Here is a 17,783-nt window from a genome sequence, read left to right as displayed (position 1 = left end):
TCGCGTTTCTGTCACTCCCTGTTTAAGGCTGATTTTCTTCTAAGGTGTAGGATTCATGTGTTAGATAGTAAGGTAACCATTTGGAAGGTATCAGTTCAAGAGTTCCTGGTATGAGCCTGATAGTATTATTAAGCTGGGTGTCCATTGCTTTTGTGTGAACACTATTTAACCCTACAGCGTTAGGATAATATTCAACCACTGAATATACCAAAGCAAGAACTGATATCCTGCAAGCTGTAACACTTGCAGAAAGTTTATGTAAGGTCTTGTTCCTGGTTTTTATTTTATCCACTGTTTCTCTTAAGTGTTCCCTAGTGGTTAAGGACTGCCGTATGGAACATTTTTCCCACTGAAATTAAACATAATTATGTTAAGCAAGCAGAATGGAAGGGAAGGAGGGAGGGAGGGAAGGAAGGAGGGAAGGAATCTTTCACATTTATCTTAATATCTAAGGAAAAATTTTCTGGATTTGAAGACTAGAAATTTAAGCTTCTAGCGTTTAAATTTAAAGAATATTTATTTATTGATCAAACTGGTATTGAATTTCAATAATAGGTTACTGTGCTTGGTGGATAGTTTTGATACATGTTTAGATTCATGGATTTATCCATTTTATCCATTTTTCAAACTTGCTCTAACCTCTAATACCTACCAATGATCACAAGGTCCACGTACTGTATAACTGATCCAGCAGGTATTCAGCAGGTTCTGACCAGTTCTGGAGAACTAGTAGCAGAAATTTTGAGTAGTTCTGAGAACTGGCAAATACCCCCTCTGACTGGAGATTTTATAGTATCCTTCCCCTGCCATGCCCACCAAGCCACTCCCACAGAACCGGTAGTAAAAAAATAATAATCCCACCACTGCCTCTGGGGGATTACTGGCAGACTCCTTGATGCTCTCTCACCTTGGTGGTTTGCAGACATTTCATTACCCAATTAGGTAATATCAGTGCTAATAAGTATGTGGTGTTTGCTTCCTGCTTACATATAGTTGCTTGCCCTGCCAGTTGTTGTTGTAGGTGTGGTTTTCTCCTTGGTAATTCCTTGATTAGGATATTGTTTGATGTTGATGTCTGGTGTTAATCCCTGCTTATCTGGGTGTAGGCTGCTGCAGATACTGTGCTCTGGTCTTTTTGTTTCCTTCTTTGTTTTTTAATTGTTCATTTGTTGTAGGTAAACATGTTTTATCTCTATGTGTCTATTAATGGCTGATTTGTCTGAATGTCAAACTTCCAGGAATTCCTTAGTGTTTTTGGATTTAGCTTGGTCTAGGTTGCTCACAATTTCCCAACTGAAACAGTGGATGAGTCTGTCATGTGTCGCAGGATAAATATTTTTCATCATGTTTTCTGACTGCTAGTTGGTATCCATGGATGTGCTCTGCTAATGCTCTGTCTGTCTGTCCAATATAGTGGCTGTTAACATCCTTACACCGTATGTTCTGTATGACTCTGTAATTCTCCTGTTTTTTTTAATTCTAGGGCTGCTGGTTCTTTTGGTTTACTTAAAATATTTAATTAAGTAAAACTAAGTCAAGTTTCAAGTTAAGAAACAAAAGGAAAAAACCACACCTGTACTAACACTGACAGGGCAAGCTATTGTATATAAACAGGGAACAAACCCCACGCTGAAGACCACTGATAGTGTTACCTAATTGTGTAAGGAAATGTCTGCAACAAACAGCCAAGCTCAGAGAGCAACAAAGACTCAGTAGTTCAACCCTGAACTACATATATCGTTACATAAATGACTGGATTACTATAGGAGTTTTGGTAGTGTTCCTGCATTACTGCCACCTGACTCATCAGATTTTTTTAAAAAAATACAATCTTCTCAAAGTCCACTGGAATCAAAACCATTGTAAAAATCCCACTCTACAAGGCCAGACTGTAAGATAGTGAACTTCCTCAAATCACCATTTGAACTAATTAGTGAAATTATATTTGAATCTAAATCATTCTGCTTTGATTTAGAGCAGAGGTGTCAGAATCAAGGCCCATGGGCTGGATCCAGCACATGGGGTGCTTAGATCTGGCCCGTGAGGCTGCCCTGGAAACAGCGAAGAACTGGTCTGTGGTGCCTCTCTGCCAGCTCCATTTTCATTGGCAAAGGGTTGCAGGAGGCTGTCGCAACTGAAAATGGAGCTCAGGAGCCCAGTTGCACTTGCAGAGCGCTAGGGCCCCCTGACACGAGTGACATTGATCTGGCCATGTCCACCCTGGCTCCCCAAGGTCAAGCACAACCCTGATGTGGCCCTCAATGAAATCGAGTTTGACACCCCTGATTTAAGGGATTAGCTCTAGTTTAAGATAATTGTGCTTAAATTAGTTAAAATCATTTGAACTAATTTCAATGGTACAAAAGCACAGCTATTTTGCAGTACATTCTATCTAGCAGAATATGAGTAAATCATATTTTTTATATGGTCTTAGTTGCCCAGGAAATATGTTTCTGTCTCCGTCATCCTGGATATGGTAAAACAGATAACAGATAATCAGTGTTGGAAGGGACCTTATAGATCATCTAGTCCAACCCCCCACCCAAGTAGGAGATCCTACACCATTTCAGACAAATGGCAGTCCAATCTCTTCTTGAAAGTCTCAAGTGATGGCACTCCCACAACTTCCGAGGACAAGCTGTTCCATTGGTTGATTGTTCTCACTGTCAGAAAGTTTCTCCTTATTTCCAGGTTAAATGTCTCCTTGTTCAGTTTCCACCCATTATTCCTTGTCTGGCCTTCGGGTGCTTTAGGAAATAGCTTGATCCCTTCCTCTCTGTGGCAGCCCCTCAAATATTGGAAGACTGCTGTTATGTCTCCCCTGGTCCTTCTCTTTACTAGACTAGCCATGCCCAGTTCCTGTAACTGTTCTTCATATGTTTAGTCTCCAGTCCCCTAATCATCCTGGTTGCTCTTCTCTGTACTTTTTATAGAGTCTCAACATCTTTTTTATAATGTGGTGAACAAAACTGTGGTCTTACTAAGGCTTTATAGAGTGGTATTAGTACCTCCCTTGATCTCGATTGTATCCCTCTGTTAATGCAACTTAGGATTGCATTAGCTTTTTTGGCTGCTGCTGCACATTGCTGGCTCATATTTATCTGGTTGTCCACTAAGACTCCAAGATCCCTCTCACAGTTCCTGCTGTTGAGCCTGGTTTCACCCAGTCTATATGTGTGTACTTTTGGTTTTTCTTGCCTAAGCGTAGGGCTTTACTTTTCTCTACATTGAATTTCATTTTGTTAGATATGGCCCAGTGTTCTAGTCTGTCAAGATCCACCGGGATCTTGAGCCTATCTTCCTGGGTGTTAGCTATTCCTGCTAGTTTAGTATCATCTCAAATTTGGTAAGTTCCCCTTCTATTCCCTCATCTAAGTCGTTAATGAAGATATTGAAGAGTAAACAAAATAAGAAATTGCTGGTATAAGTTCTGGAAAGCTGATACTAAAATAAAGTTTCCTGAAATTTGTTTCTTCTCTCTTTTTTAGTTGTGTCAGAGTAGAAGAACACCATGCTGTTGATATTGATCTTTACCACTGTCCCAATTGTGCAGTTCTACATGGACCCTCCTTAAGTAAGTGATGAATTTTAAAGCATTTTGCACAATTTAGGTTAAGGTGGACTCAATACTGAATACAAATTATTTTTATAACTGATGATATCATGGTTATCCTAGATAATTATGCAATGTCATTTTGAAGTTATATTTCAAAGTTGTTTATACTCTGATTTTACCTTTAACTGTTTCCATCATTAACAAAGAAGTATGCATTTGTCCCCTTTGGAATCTACTATATCTATTGATTATTGTAAGAGATTAAGCTGTATAATACTAGCAATAGCACTTAGACTTATATACCGCTTCATAGTGCTTTGCAGCCCTCTCTAAGTGGTTTACAGAGTTAGCATATTGCCCTCAGCACTCTAGGCCCTCATTTTATCAACCTTGGAAGGATGGAAGGTTGAGTCAACCTTGAGCCGGTGAGGATCGAACTGCTGGCAGTCAGCAGAATTAGCCTTCAACACTGCATTCTAACCATCACGGCAATAACATACTTGGGAAACATATCACAATATGTTTGGTGAAATATGTCTACATGTATAGATGCAATTTCAGTAGTAAAAACCTAATGTTAACCCCAACTCTGAAAATAGAATGGAAGATATTTTACCAGAATGCTTGAGCTTAACAAGAGAGCTGTTCTTCAGATCACTTGATTTCTAATAGGATTTTAAAGACTTGAGAGATTATGTTGAATATGATTTATCTACAACATTTGTATGGCAGAATATATAATTAAAGCATGTAACTAAAAATATGGCCATTGCTGCAACACCATGATCATGTGATTTTCATGCATGGCAACCAGCTTGTGCTTATAGTGGTTTGTGACTTGCCCTGCTGACTTCTCACAGGCAGTCAACGGAGAAGCTGGAAGGTAAAGGTTATAAGTTGTTCCTCCTCTTGTTGCAGCCCACTCATAATGTTCAAAACAGTCAGAAATATATCACATCAGAAAAATAAAAGTTTCATTAAAAAAATCACATGATCTTCCAAATAGTTGTAAGCTTATTTCAGGTAAGCTTACAACAATTTTGCTGTCCTTCTTTGTTGTACTCCTGCAATTTAGCAGCTGTTGTCATTGTCTACATTTCAGAACAGTAATGTAGCTAAGATTTTTTTTTTTGCAAACTGAATAGTATCTATCAATATTTAAGTAATAAAAATTAGAGTTTCTCTTCTTATTCCTTAAGTGACTTGTTTGGTCAGATAGCTGGTTATCTTCTGGGATTCAAGCCAAGTGAACTGTCTTTTGTTCCTTTTTCTTTGTTCATCTTTATTAAATGCAAAGAGAGTGGAAGGATAAAATCAAAGATAATTACATTTTTTTCTTTTACCATCTCAAATGCACAACTAAAATTCAGAAGCAGATTTTTTTTAAAAAAAAACACTGTTTGATTTTTGTCAAATATAACAACACATTTTATCATCTCTCCATCCCCTCCCCCAAAGTGCCCTAGTTTTCATCATTGTCCATCTGAAGATGTGACAGCCATGTATACTGCCACTTAAAAAGCTGATTTTAAAAAATAATTATAATAGCAATCCTCCTCCTCCTCCTCTTCCTCCTCCTCCTCCTCCTCCTCCTCCTTTTCTTCCTCCTCCCTTTCAATCTACTTATTACTCTGGCCATAAAAATATTACAGATTACCTATTGGTTTATCTTGATCATACCTTGGTATGGAGTATGAAGGAATACATGACTGCTTAATGGCAAAATCAAATTATTCTTTTATTTTTGCAAATATTCATAAAAGTTATCTTTATATGCTGAATAAAGTATACTTACCATCGTAGTCTTCACAAAGGTAATTCCCTGATGTCAAAAGTAATTTGGGAATCACTCACCCAGTTTTTGAGTTTGCGGAAAAAAATATATAGGCAGAAGAAACGGATTCATCTAGTTTGAGATCCAATGTTTTGAAAGCTTGACATGATACCATTCAATTCTTAATGTAGCCCTTGGCATGGAAATGGTTTGTGTCCCCATAAATAATATTTATTCTTATAGCTTTGTTGTGATGAGACTAAGGTAAGATGATCCTACTCCCTTAAAAATGTTTTATATTTTGTCTTGAAGTTAGGTGTCCCCCACTTCTAATACAGTGAGCTGATTCACAGGGTTAGCATGATCAGTTATATCAAATTGCACTGGTCCTGAATCCTGTTTAAAATAGGGCCAAATGAATGGTTTTTAATGAGTATCTGAAATTATAGTTATTCTTTTCTCAAACAATTTTCATAAGAAAGAGACATTGTGACTAACCAGTAGTTATTCAGTAACTGTTATGAATTGTAACATCCCGAATGAGTTTCTTGAGAAGTGGACATTTTGTCATTTCTAGGTAGTCTGACACTTATCTTCTTGACCCATTGATTCCATCCCATTAATCAGACTGAATCAATTGTAAAAAGATGGATTGAGAGGCATGTCAGACTCTACTTACCAACTAAAATGGGGTGACTGGAATGTTGCAAGTACACCAGAGACTTGAAGATAAAAAAGGGCATTGAATATCTGAAGGACAATGAAGAAGGGCAATGAAACTAGTATACCATAAAGGCTTACTGAGTACTGGAGAGACCAAGCTGGCCTACGAGAAAGAACAAAATAACAGAGTTGAAAGGGATCTTTGACTATAAGGACCTTTGTCGTCTAGGTGATGTTTTTAGTATGCTATCTACTATGCAAGATCTGCCTGAACAAATCTACTATGGAGATAAAGCCAATATGATTTTATGTACATAATTCACCTATTTATATTGCCATCTAAATCTCAAATTGAAATCACTGTTCAAATACAAAAACAATATAATGCTGATTAATGTATGTTATGCTCATCTGTGCAACAGATGTATTCAAACCTACTAGACTCTAGTAATCTAATTTATTAGTTTGATGTTGAAATGGTGCTTATTAAATCCATTCAAATCTTTTTAGTGTAAATATTGAGCACCTTGTATGAGGTAATCATTTACCTTTTAAGATAGATAGATAGATAGATAGATAGATAGATAGATAGATAGATAGATAGATAGATAGATAAAGATATATTTTCTAGCTACGATTATTTGTGGCTGTTAATAGATATTTTTAGCTGGAATCAGTTACCTCAAAATCTTTGTCTTATATTTTCTGTAGTTCATCTGCCTGTCTAAAAACTGTCAGATGCCATTGGCTATTATCTACCACCATCTAAACCGGTGGTTGAATTTGAAGAAACAGCTGTATACATTTGAATAAAACGATAGGGGTAGTTTACATACAAATATGTGTACTGAAAATTGGAAAATACAACATGGATATCACAGGGCTATGCCTAAATGTTTCTTCTGCAACTGCTATTGAATATAAACTGTTTGAGTTCTTGAAGGTGTGGCATTCATCCCCATCTGTTGTGATATACAGAAAATCCTGCAGTTCTCATGGCAAGCTGTTAAATAAATTGGTTTACACTATTAGGACAACTTTATTTGAAAATATTAAAAACAGTTTTCAGCACAGACGATCTTGTAATATTGGTCTTTTATAGACATATCCAGGCAAATGTAAATCTTTATTGCTAGGCTCCAATTACTCTAAAGTTGTGTTCACAACATTGGCAAGCAGAATTTGCTCAGTATGGATTTTCAAATTAAGGTTTTAGAATTACTTTGTATAGTAAAATTTAACCAGTACATTTGAAAGGAAAGTTTAAACTTTGTAATACAATTCTGTTCATTGACATAATTGTAGCAATAGAATTTATGTGTTCGGAAATAATGGATGCTTTAGTGAGCAAGAAACATTTAAGTGGAATAGTTCAAAGCCTACAGCTACATGTTACCATACCAAATGTCTTGCATGAACACTGCAGACTGCAAATGAATAAAAATGTATCTCTGGAATATATTCCATTTGGCATGATACTGCATCTTGTCGTTTAACAATTTTTTATGTATTATAAAGTTTCAATTTAGGATGCTTATAAAACTGCATTCAGAGTTTTTCTTATATCTTTAAAAATATTTCCTTTAATTCTGGATGAAGAAAAAGAAAGATTTTAATAATAATTTACTGGTGGCAGGATCAGATCTGAAATTCATTTACATTTGCTGAGAGGAAACAGGGAGCCTTAATTCAAATCCCTATTCAACAAAAAAATTCTCTCAGCGACCTTGAGCCAATTATACGTGCTAAAAATAACATCTTGGGAATAGTTAGAAAATAACAGAGGAACTCATCTGACTATAGTATATTGAAGAAAGGGTAGAATGCACATTTGTATTATGCGTCATGGTAATGCCCTTATTCTCCAAAAAGTTTGGTGTATTGTACATTTTCCTCTTTTCTCATTCTTTTTCCCTTCCAATGTGATCCTAGCAAAAACCCTGAATAATTCATTTCTAATAGAGAAATAGTTTTGACAGGCTCCTGGAGAATTTCATAGCTAAATGTGATTTGATTCTCTTCTATCTTAAATTGACGGTTACATTTTTCACCATGTAGTGAAGAAGAGGAGGAACTGGCACAGACATGACTATACAGAATATGATGATGGTTCAAAACCAGTTCAAGCTGGAACCCGAACATTTGTTAAACAGCTACGTGCCCGTTCATTCCCAAGGTAAGATCAGTTGAAATTGAAAATTTAAAAGTATATGTAGTTGCTTCAAATAGTGATTCTGAATTCATGCTTTAACTATATCACTCTAGAGCAGGGTGTAGGGAAACTTGGCTCTTTTATCACTTAGGACTTCAACTTCTAGAATTCCTGAGTGAGCCATAAAAGGTTCCCCATTCCTGGCTTACTGGTTTTTCAGTTGTGGGGAAATCAATTTTTGACTTGAATGGGGCTGTTTAATATACAAATGTAGTCCGTCCTACATTTGTATGTTAAACAGTCCGATTCAAGTCAAAAATTGATTTCCCCCACAACTGAAAAACCAGTAAGCCAGGAATGGGGAACCTTTTATGGCTCACTCAGGAATTCTAGAAGTTGAAGTCCTAAGTGACAAAAGAGCCAAGTTTCCCTACCCCTGCTCTAGAGGATATGAATGTCATCAGGATTTCAGTGTTTATTTGCGGAAGTTAAAACTATATATCCAATAATATTAAAAGACATTCTAGAAGAATTAGAATCAGGTTAGAATAACAGAGTTGGAAGAAACCTTGGAGGTTTTCTAGTCCAACCCCTGCTTAGGCAGGAAACCCTATACCACTTCAGACAAGTGGTTATCTAATTTTAAAAACTTCCAGTTGGAGCATTTACAACTTCCGGAGGCAAGTTGTTCCATTGATTAAATTGTTCTAACTGTCAGGAAATTTTTCCTTATTTCTAAGTTGCGACTCTCCTTGTTTCTTGTTCTTTGGAGAATAGTTTGACTCCCTCTTCTTTGTGGCAGCCCCTTAGATATTGGAACACTGCTATTATGTTATCCCTAGTCCTTCTTTTCATAAGACTAGACATATTCAGTTCCAGCACTGTTCTTTATATGTTTTAGCCTCCAGTCTCCTAATTATCTTTGTTGCTCTTCTCTGTACTCTTTCTAGAGTCTCAACATCTTTTTTACATTGTGGCGACTAAAATTGGATACATTATTCCACGTGTGGCCTTACCAAGGCAGAATTGCTTCAGTGTCAGATGTTAACATTATGATTAGTTAAAGCAAGTTGCTGAAAATGATCAGATATAATAAATGTTGGGAAGGACAGAAACTTTATATTTCACTTCAAAAATATTTCTACTGCTGCAACATTCACTCACAGGGTTTTTAAAAATTCTGCTTCTATTTTAAAAGTAATACATGTATATGTATATATACATATATATATATATATTTTTCTTTCTAGTGCTGATGAAATCATTTTGAAAATGCATGGAAGCCAATTGACACAAAGATACCTGGAAAAGCATGGGTTTGACGTTCCCATTATGGTACCTAAATTAGATGGCTTAGGTCTCAGGCTCCCACCTTCTACGTTTTCTGTTCTAGATGTGGAACATTATGTAGGTATGGACTGTTGGTTCAAACACAAAAGGGCAAGGAAAAGTAAACGGGTTTAAATATTCTTTTTCTGAAATATTTTATGGTTGTGACATTTTCTGAGAACACTTGATTAATTCTTAAAAGCTTTGGTTTCAGTTGTAAGCTTTAAATATCATGTCTTGAGATTAATCTAACCTGAATGAATGGAATACTCAAAACATTAATGTTTAGCTATATTTTCTCTTTAACAGTTTCAGGATTTTCAGAAAAAAAATGATAGTTACATAAGCATATATTACTATATTCCCATAATCCTGAGTTGTAATTTCTATAGACCTTTGCTGACTGGTTTATGCAGTGATTTAACTTTTTCATTTTTACAGGTGGTGAAAAAGTGATTGATGTTATTGATGTGGCAAGACAAGCAGATAGCAAAATAAAGCTCCATAATTACGTCAAGTATTTTACAAACCCTGAGAGACCAAAAGTATTAAATGTGATAAGCCTTGAATTCTCAGACACAAAGTGAGTATACAATTTTCCTATATGTATAAAATGCTTATATTTAAAACTGTAGCATATAACAATAATTGCAGATCTTCTGAATAATTTCAATAACGAAATATGAAGTTGATATGTACTTAAAGCTTGGGGTTATCCTAAATAAAGGATGAATAATGCAATTGCTTTTTCTTTGGAAAGGGCTTATCTACATATTTTTCTTATATGTTTAGTGGACTGTGGGAATGACCTTTGGGAAAGTGGGGAAGAGATACAATTTAGGAAATAATCAGACAAGAGGGGCAGGAACCCCCAGTAGCTTTAAAGGTCAGAGAAAGCAACTTAGAAAATATATTTCCTCATGGATGAAACAGTTAAAAGATATGGTGGGAACTTTTGTACTTTCAAACTTGCAAGATTCTGTTAATGTAGCTTTAGAATAAAGTAAAATTCAGTTCATCCAGTTGTGTTTCCTATCCAGCTTATCTGAGACAGCTGACAAATATATGCAAGGCGAATAAAAATATTTTTCAAAAGTTTGTTAGAGGTTACATTACTTTAAAAATAGCCTTTATTTTTTAATTAAAAAATGAAAATATGCCTGGGTTTATGCCTCTAAACCTAATCTATTAGCAAATGCTAACTACTAAACACATTGTATTTAATATTGTAGTTCTGCATAGAGATCAACATGTGGGATATTCTGTATTTTAGAAAGATAATCCGCTAAAGCTACTTTGTAATTTCATACTCTTGCATGACTTCTAATTCCCAATTTGAAATCACATACACAAACACATATGTAGTCATAACCATATTCTTATAAACCAGTTATTTAAAATATACAAAAATAGTTGATTGAATTAACTAATAATCTCTTCTTGAACATTTCAACTAGTAAAATAGGTCTAATTTGAAATAAGAGACCATCAATTTTTCTGTATAATTATTTTATACTGTTGATATATAATAATTAAAAATTTGGATTTAGATGGAGACTTCCATTCTGTTTTTTTCTTCATTCAAATCTCATTATAGTCTATATACGTTCCACTTCAGAGAATGTGTAGCATAATTAAATAAGTCATACATTGGACTAATTCTCTATCTTTGGTGTTAACAGTCCAATCTAAATAGTAGTATGAGTCAAAATATTACTAGAGGAAATATTTTTTGTATTTGTATATATTAAGAAATCATTAGTCATATTCAAATTGCATTTCCTGTTTTGAATTTTAAAGGATGTCTGAATTAGTGGAAGTTCCTGAAATTGCCAGAAAACTTTCATGGGTTGAAAATTACTGGCCAGATGACTCGGTCTTCCCTAAGCCTTTTGTTCAGAAGTATTGCTTAATGGGAGTTCAAGATAGCTACACAGATTTTCATATTGATTTTGGAGGCACTTCTGTTTGGTATCATGTTCTTTGGGTAAGAAAACTATTAATTTCCTTCATATACAAAAGTACTGCATTCTTATTTTAAAATTTTTGAATGTTTTCTTTTACATATCTCTGGATATATGTGTGTGTGTGAGAGAGAATAATGATTGGACAAAATAATACATATTTCTCACTTATTGAATTGCTTGTTTTGCTATTCACAAGGAAAACTGCATAGATTTCTGATTTTGTTTAGCCAGCTGGTTAAATTTGAGAATTTTTCTCCCATTCTATCATTTTTTCCTAACTGCAGTAATTTCGTTTTAAATAGCAATACAGTTCTATACTTTCATTGTATTGCAGTCCTATGTGATATTAATGGTTGTAATACAAAATTGCAAAGATGTACCACATGTAATGAAATGTCTTCTGTGCATAGGGTGAAAAGATCTTCTACTTGATCAAACCTACTAATGATAATCTGGCAATTTATGAATCCTGGAGTTCATCTGTTACCCAGAGTGAAGTATATTTTGGAGATAAAGTTGACAAATGTTATAAATGTGTTGTGAAGCAAGGACATACCTTATTTGTTCCAACAGGTAAAAAGTTCTTTCCCTGTCCATTAACATATCGATGTATTGGAACTTAATAACTAATGTTCAGAGAATTTTTAATTAATTTAACAATTAAGTTTAAATTTAGAAGACAGACTCAGATATTACTAAGCATTTATAGAGATAGAAGTTGAGACGATAAAGAATTTGAAAAAGAAGATAGCTGAGGAATTATTTATTTGTCTATTCATTTCCTATCACATTTTCAATAATTGTGTATTGAAGCCTGTAAAAGAATTTTAATACTGCTGTTTGTTATTCCATGCTCTATTAATGTATACAGTAATTATATTTATTGTAGAGTCACCTTTGGTGAAATAGGTGGCATATAGGCTAAATAAATAAATAAATACGTACATACATAAATACATATGTAAATACATACATAAATAAAATACATTAATTTTTACAAAAATGTATGTTTGTTTGTTTATTCCAATATAGGGAGAACTATTAATTCGTCAAGTTAGTATAATCATTGATAATATAATAGGGCATTGGTTATATTGAATTTAATTGACAGTTTAGTTCCATCTGTAATACAGTTTGGCAGGTGTGTTCTTCAGAAAAAAGTTAATTTTTGAGATTTTGTGGACATAGTCAGCCATGCTGGGGAATTCTGGGAGTTGAAGTCCACAAGTATTAAAATTGCCAAGGTTGGAGACCTCTGCTATATATGAGACAGATTTCCTGTTGAATAAATAACCTGTAATATAGTAACACATATAGAACAAAAAGCAGCTAAGGTTAATGAAACAAAATGCATTTAGACTTCAATTTATGACCACAATTGGGACCAGAATTTCTGTTGCTAAGTGAGGTGGTTTTAAGTGAGTTGACCTTTGTCTCCAACTTTGGCAACTCCAATCTTGGGAGTCCACAACACATAAAGTCACCAAAGTTGGATATCCCTGTCCTCCAGGGTAAAATATTTTTAATTTTATAAGCAAGATTTATGAAAGGATACAAAATGATGAAATATTTCAGTATATTTGGTAGTCCAAAAACTTTTGAAGTTTTCAGATAAAACTAGATAGAAAAATGAATTTGGCTTTCAAATTAATACTTAGTTATAGAAGGAAGAGTTATTTATTTATTTACATTAGATGTTTATCCCACCTTTATTATTTTATAAGTAATTCCAGGTGGCAGACATACTGAATATTCTATCCTCCTATTTTTCTCACCACAACGACCCTGTCAGGTGCTTTGGGCTGAGAGAGAATGACTAGCCCAAAGTCAACCAGCTGGTTTTCATGATTAAGGCAGGACTTGAATTCACAGTCTACCACTTTCTGGCCAGGTGCCTTAACCATTAAATGAAATTGGCTGTTGATTTGATTTTAGAGATTTTTAATTACGCTTTTGAGACAGCAAACCAATACTGATATCGATATATTGATAGTCCAATAAAATAACAGTAATATGATGGTAAAACTTTGATTTGAACAATATGTGCGTTGTTAAAATAATTTGCCTCTGTTGTGCTTTTGGGAACAAGATATTGTGGATATATAGGCTTAACTTTTTGTTTCAGGATGGATTCATGCTGTACTCACTTCTCAGGACTGTATGGCTTTTGGAGGAAACTTCTTGCACAACCTCAATATTGGCATGCAGCTCAGGTTAGAGTTGAAATTTCCTCTTTTATCCAACTATTTGCTTCTACAAATGTAGACACATGTCTTTGTTAAATTGGTATTAAATCATTTTCTAGTTTTGTAAAGATAACATGCTCATATTTTGCAAAGAATAGAGGGATTATCATTATATGATATCCAGTTAAAATGAATAGATTGTTCTGAATTGCTTGCCTTTTTTAAAAACAAAATTACATTAAAAACAAATTGGTTAAACAGGTATGAAAGAGGAATATATATTTTTTTAGTTAAAGTTAATTGAAGGCTGGAATATCCTGGGGTGCTGATGCAAACACCCTATGAACAACAGCCTTGGCTTTGGTTTATTCCACAGCTGAATATTGTTCCGGTATGTGGCTTAACAGTGCCCATGCCCGAATGGTCGATGTCCAACTTCACGAGACAGTACGTATTATCTCTGGTACATAGCATTACATTCCTGTGCATTGATTACAATACTTAGCAATATCATATCTCCTCACTTTAGAAGACAACAAGCTCCCATTTGGCTTATGGTCAAGGATGCTGAACAACAAGGTCCTCCCTATTCATCAAGACAATGTGCAGCCCATCACAAAATTGAAATCCCATAGCCGAGCATGGAAAACAGCTATTCATTTAACATCTACCCAGCTTAACCCTGAGAATGTATGGATTGGGGAATGGTCCAAGGTATCTCCTTGTGGCCTGATCATAAGTGATCCCTCTACCAAACCACCTAGTTTTGCCCTCTTGCACTGTCTGGTCAAAATTGAACAGAATTAGGTAGAATACTGGAAGAAGTGCCTGCCCAGTATTAGTGGGGATGGAAAGATTCCTCTTGTTGCGATTGTGATACTGATATGTAAACTGTTAAACATATTGGACAAGATTGCCCATGACATGCATTCCCTGGTTCTCTACAAGACCTGCACAAAGCAAGTCCAGTTATGAGACATCCAGTTATGAGGCAACTGCCATACCCCTATAGAAATTTATATATAGTTATGTAGACTTTGTATATATGTTACTTCTCTTCTGTCATGTTGTCATCATACACTAAATAATAATAAATAATAAACTAGCATTACTGAAAATATTATTTAAGTTATTGATAGTCCTCCACTTGTGACTAAGGATAGTCCTTTATTCATGACTAGAATTGTCCCTAACATCTTGGTTGTTGAGTGAAGTGGTCACATGATCACTTCACTCAACAACCACAATCCAAATTCTCCCAGTTGTGGTTATTAAGCTGGCTGTTGGGGAGAGGGCCTGAACCTCCTGGGCTTCATGAGGCAGGGAGAGGACTTTGACTTCCAAGCATACCTGGGAGACTCGGACCCTCTTTCTGCTTCCTCCCCGCAAGATAATCATGAGAACCTAGTGTTTGCTAGTGTTTTCACCTCACCTACGACCCATTTCAGAACACTTCCTGAGGGATCAGGAAAATGCCAGTATTCTGTTCCATTCTTCCATGCGGTACGATTTCCCTCCCTACATGGAAAAGAGGAGAAATCTCCTAGTGTATTGGGAAAATGGAATGGAATGTCCACTCTACTTGCAACCTTCCCTGCCAACTTCCCCATTGACTTTCTGAGAAAGCCAGAAGAGAAGATAGCATATGGTGATCATATGATTTCAAGGTACTTAGTCAATAAGTCATACATGTGAACAGATTTCCAAACACCCAAAATAATCTTGTGAGTGGGGGAAGCAGAGATGGCATAATGTTTTACAATATCTAGAAATGCTTTATAGCAGGGGTGTCAAACTCGCCGCCCGTGGGCTGGATGCGTAATGCGCTGGTCACGCCTACCCCAGTTTTAGCAAAGGGGGAGGAAAGTCACAATACGGCATGTGACGATAACGTGACATTGCGAGTTTGACACTCCTGTTTTATGGGTAGTAAAGCACTTCCTGGGCTATTGTGACTATGAGCAGTCATTAAATCATTGGTCAACAGGCAAGGACTACTTCTAATAGCAAACATCTGCTTCTTAATGGTTGAATTCAAGGAATTTATTAAAACATACTTCATATATCTGAATGCAGTGGATGGAACTTTTTGTTGTTAGGGAATATTTCATTTTGCTATACTTCATGAACAAAGTGAACAGTAATTATATATTTATATAAAATAATCCTTCTGAATTGTTTATTTAGGTGTTATGAAATGGAGAAAAGATTAAAAACTCCAGATCTTTTCAAATTCCCTTTCTTTGAAGCCATCTGTTGGTTTGTGGCCAAAAACTTAATGGAAACTTTGAAAGGTAACTAATTAATATTTTAAGAAGGATTTGAGAGTAAGCTTTTTTTCTTTACAATGATTTAATAGATCTATGAGCACATCATAGGCAGAGTAGCAAGTTATTTATACTTTGCAATTAAGAAAAATCAGGGTAACCAGTTTATTCAGTCTTAAAATATTATGCAAGCTATATTAATTTAAATGTTTGCACTTGAACAAATAGTAACAACTCTTCATATATCATCCTTTGCACTTATATTCAAAGGCTTTGAAAATGGAAGTAAATGCATTTTTCCCCTTTGGGATATGTACAGTTTTATGGATATGAAAATAAACATTTTCCTACTCTAAACTGACTGCTGTTTAATTCCCACTATTTTTTCTTAAGTACCTACTTGTTTTCACCTCGTCTACACCATTCTCTTTCTGGAAGGTTTGATTATGCTGTTATTACGATGTAAATCCTGATCCTCAAGCTTGCTAGGTAACAGTTTGGCTAGCACATGATTCACAGTGAAGATACTCTGTGGAATAGCTATCCCTGCAGATTATCCTACCGTGCACAATTTTAGTGATTTGTACACCTATAGTGCTGGCACAGATGGCTGCACAGATGGCTTCCCATAGTTGCAGGATTGCCCATGCATGATTTAGAGTTCTAGCCAATCCCTTTAGCTTTTCCATGTTGATGATAGTAATAATAATAAAACTTGGCATGGTTGTGGGGCTTGTGTGCATTGAGAAAAATTAGAGCTATGCCAGAGGTTCAACTATTCTGGACAGCTCTTGAGAGTCAGACAAAGAATGTCTCTCCCATAAATGATATTATGAAATGTAATTTACAGAAGCTCATACTAGCTCAGTTGTCACTTAAGTCAACAAAGACTGTGCTGGGTGTTAGAGTTCCTGGACATTTGGATAGGTTGCAGGACTGAAGACTGTTGGCTGAGCAATTAAGACCAGCAGCTGCAGAACTATTAGAAGGAAAGATGTTTATCTGTCACAAACATACCGAGATAGAAAACAAAGAAATAATAATATGTTGTTATAGATCAAGTCCAACAAGAAGAAAATACTTGAAATGAACGCACCAGAACTGGAAAGAGCACTATCCAGAATCAGAAATAACAGAACAGAGGCTAGTAAATCAGCATTGATTTGTAATACAAAGTAAAGTATCAATGGAAGCAGAATTACAAGATTTGCAAAGCTCTACCGTGGGCAAAGAAAGCCTCGCAAAAGAAGCAGCTCAGACTGTAAAGGTAAACCAGGGAGAGTTGGCTGTAGAGGAAGCCAGCAGAGCTATTTAATTGTTTTCATTCCAAAACCAGGTACTCTCTTTGCGTCAGAAAGAACAGAGCTTTCTAACTAAAGCAGTAGAAGAATCAAAATGCCCAAACAGCAGAGGAACAAAAAACAATTCCTAATTGACAAGATGATTCTGCAAAACTACAAGAGAAGGAAGACCAACTTGAATCTAGCATAGATCGATTAAAGAAGGCATTGAACTCCCTGCTACATGATTGGATAATAAAGTGCCTCGAAGGAGTCAATAGAAACATCAGAAGGTTTTTTCAAGGATCAAATGGCACAACGAAAAATATGGTTCCTAGTCAATAGTGATATTGGAGAGGTTAATATCAAGAGAGGAATCTTTCAAAGAGATTCACCATCACCACTATTGTTTGTCATGGCACTGATTACTCTGCCAATGATACCGAATAACCTAGGCCATGGCTATCAGACATCAAAAACATCTGCCAGTTTATCCCATCTCCTTTACATGGACAACCTGATTATGATAAAACTTTGCCTGAAATAAAATTTCTGCTCAGCACTGTCCATAATAAACAGCCAAGATATTGCAGTGGTATTTTGATTGGA

General features: G+C 35.4%; 1 protein-coding gene across 1 annotated transcript in view; it reads left to right on the top strand.

The window, feature by feature from the left end:
* KDM7A (lysine demethylase 7A) overlaps positions 1-17,783 on the top strand; it is a 52,673-nt gene that overhangs the window by 15,391 nt on the left and 19,499 nt on the right. Inside the window, exons 2-9 of the mRNA XM_026724683.2 lie at positions 3,489-3,574; positions 8,052-8,169; positions 9,396-9,556; positions 9,916-10,057; positions 11,275-11,461; positions 11,852-12,014; positions 13,567-13,654; positions 15,815-15,921. Coding sequence (XP_026580468.1) covers positions 3,489-3,574; positions 8,052-8,169; positions 9,396-9,556; positions 9,916-10,057; positions 11,275-11,461; positions 11,852-12,014; positions 13,567-13,654; positions 15,815-15,921 — 1,052 coding nt within the window. The remainder of the gene's footprint in view (positions 1-3,488; positions 3,575-8,051; positions 8,170-9,395; positions 9,557-9,915; positions 10,058-11,274; positions 11,462-11,851; positions 12,015-13,566; positions 13,655-15,814; positions 15,922-17,783) is intronic.

This window comes from Pseudonaja textilis, chromosome 5 (assembly GCF_049901715.1).
Source record: "Pseudonaja textilis isolate UNSWEBS1 chromosome 5, rPseTex1.2, whole genome shotgun sequence".
Classification (NCBI taxonomy): domain Eukaryota; kingdom Metazoa; phylum Chordata; class Lepidosauria; order Squamata; family Elapidae; genus Pseudonaja; species Pseudonaja textilis.
This window is presented reverse-complemented; position numbering and strand designations above follow the sequence as displayed.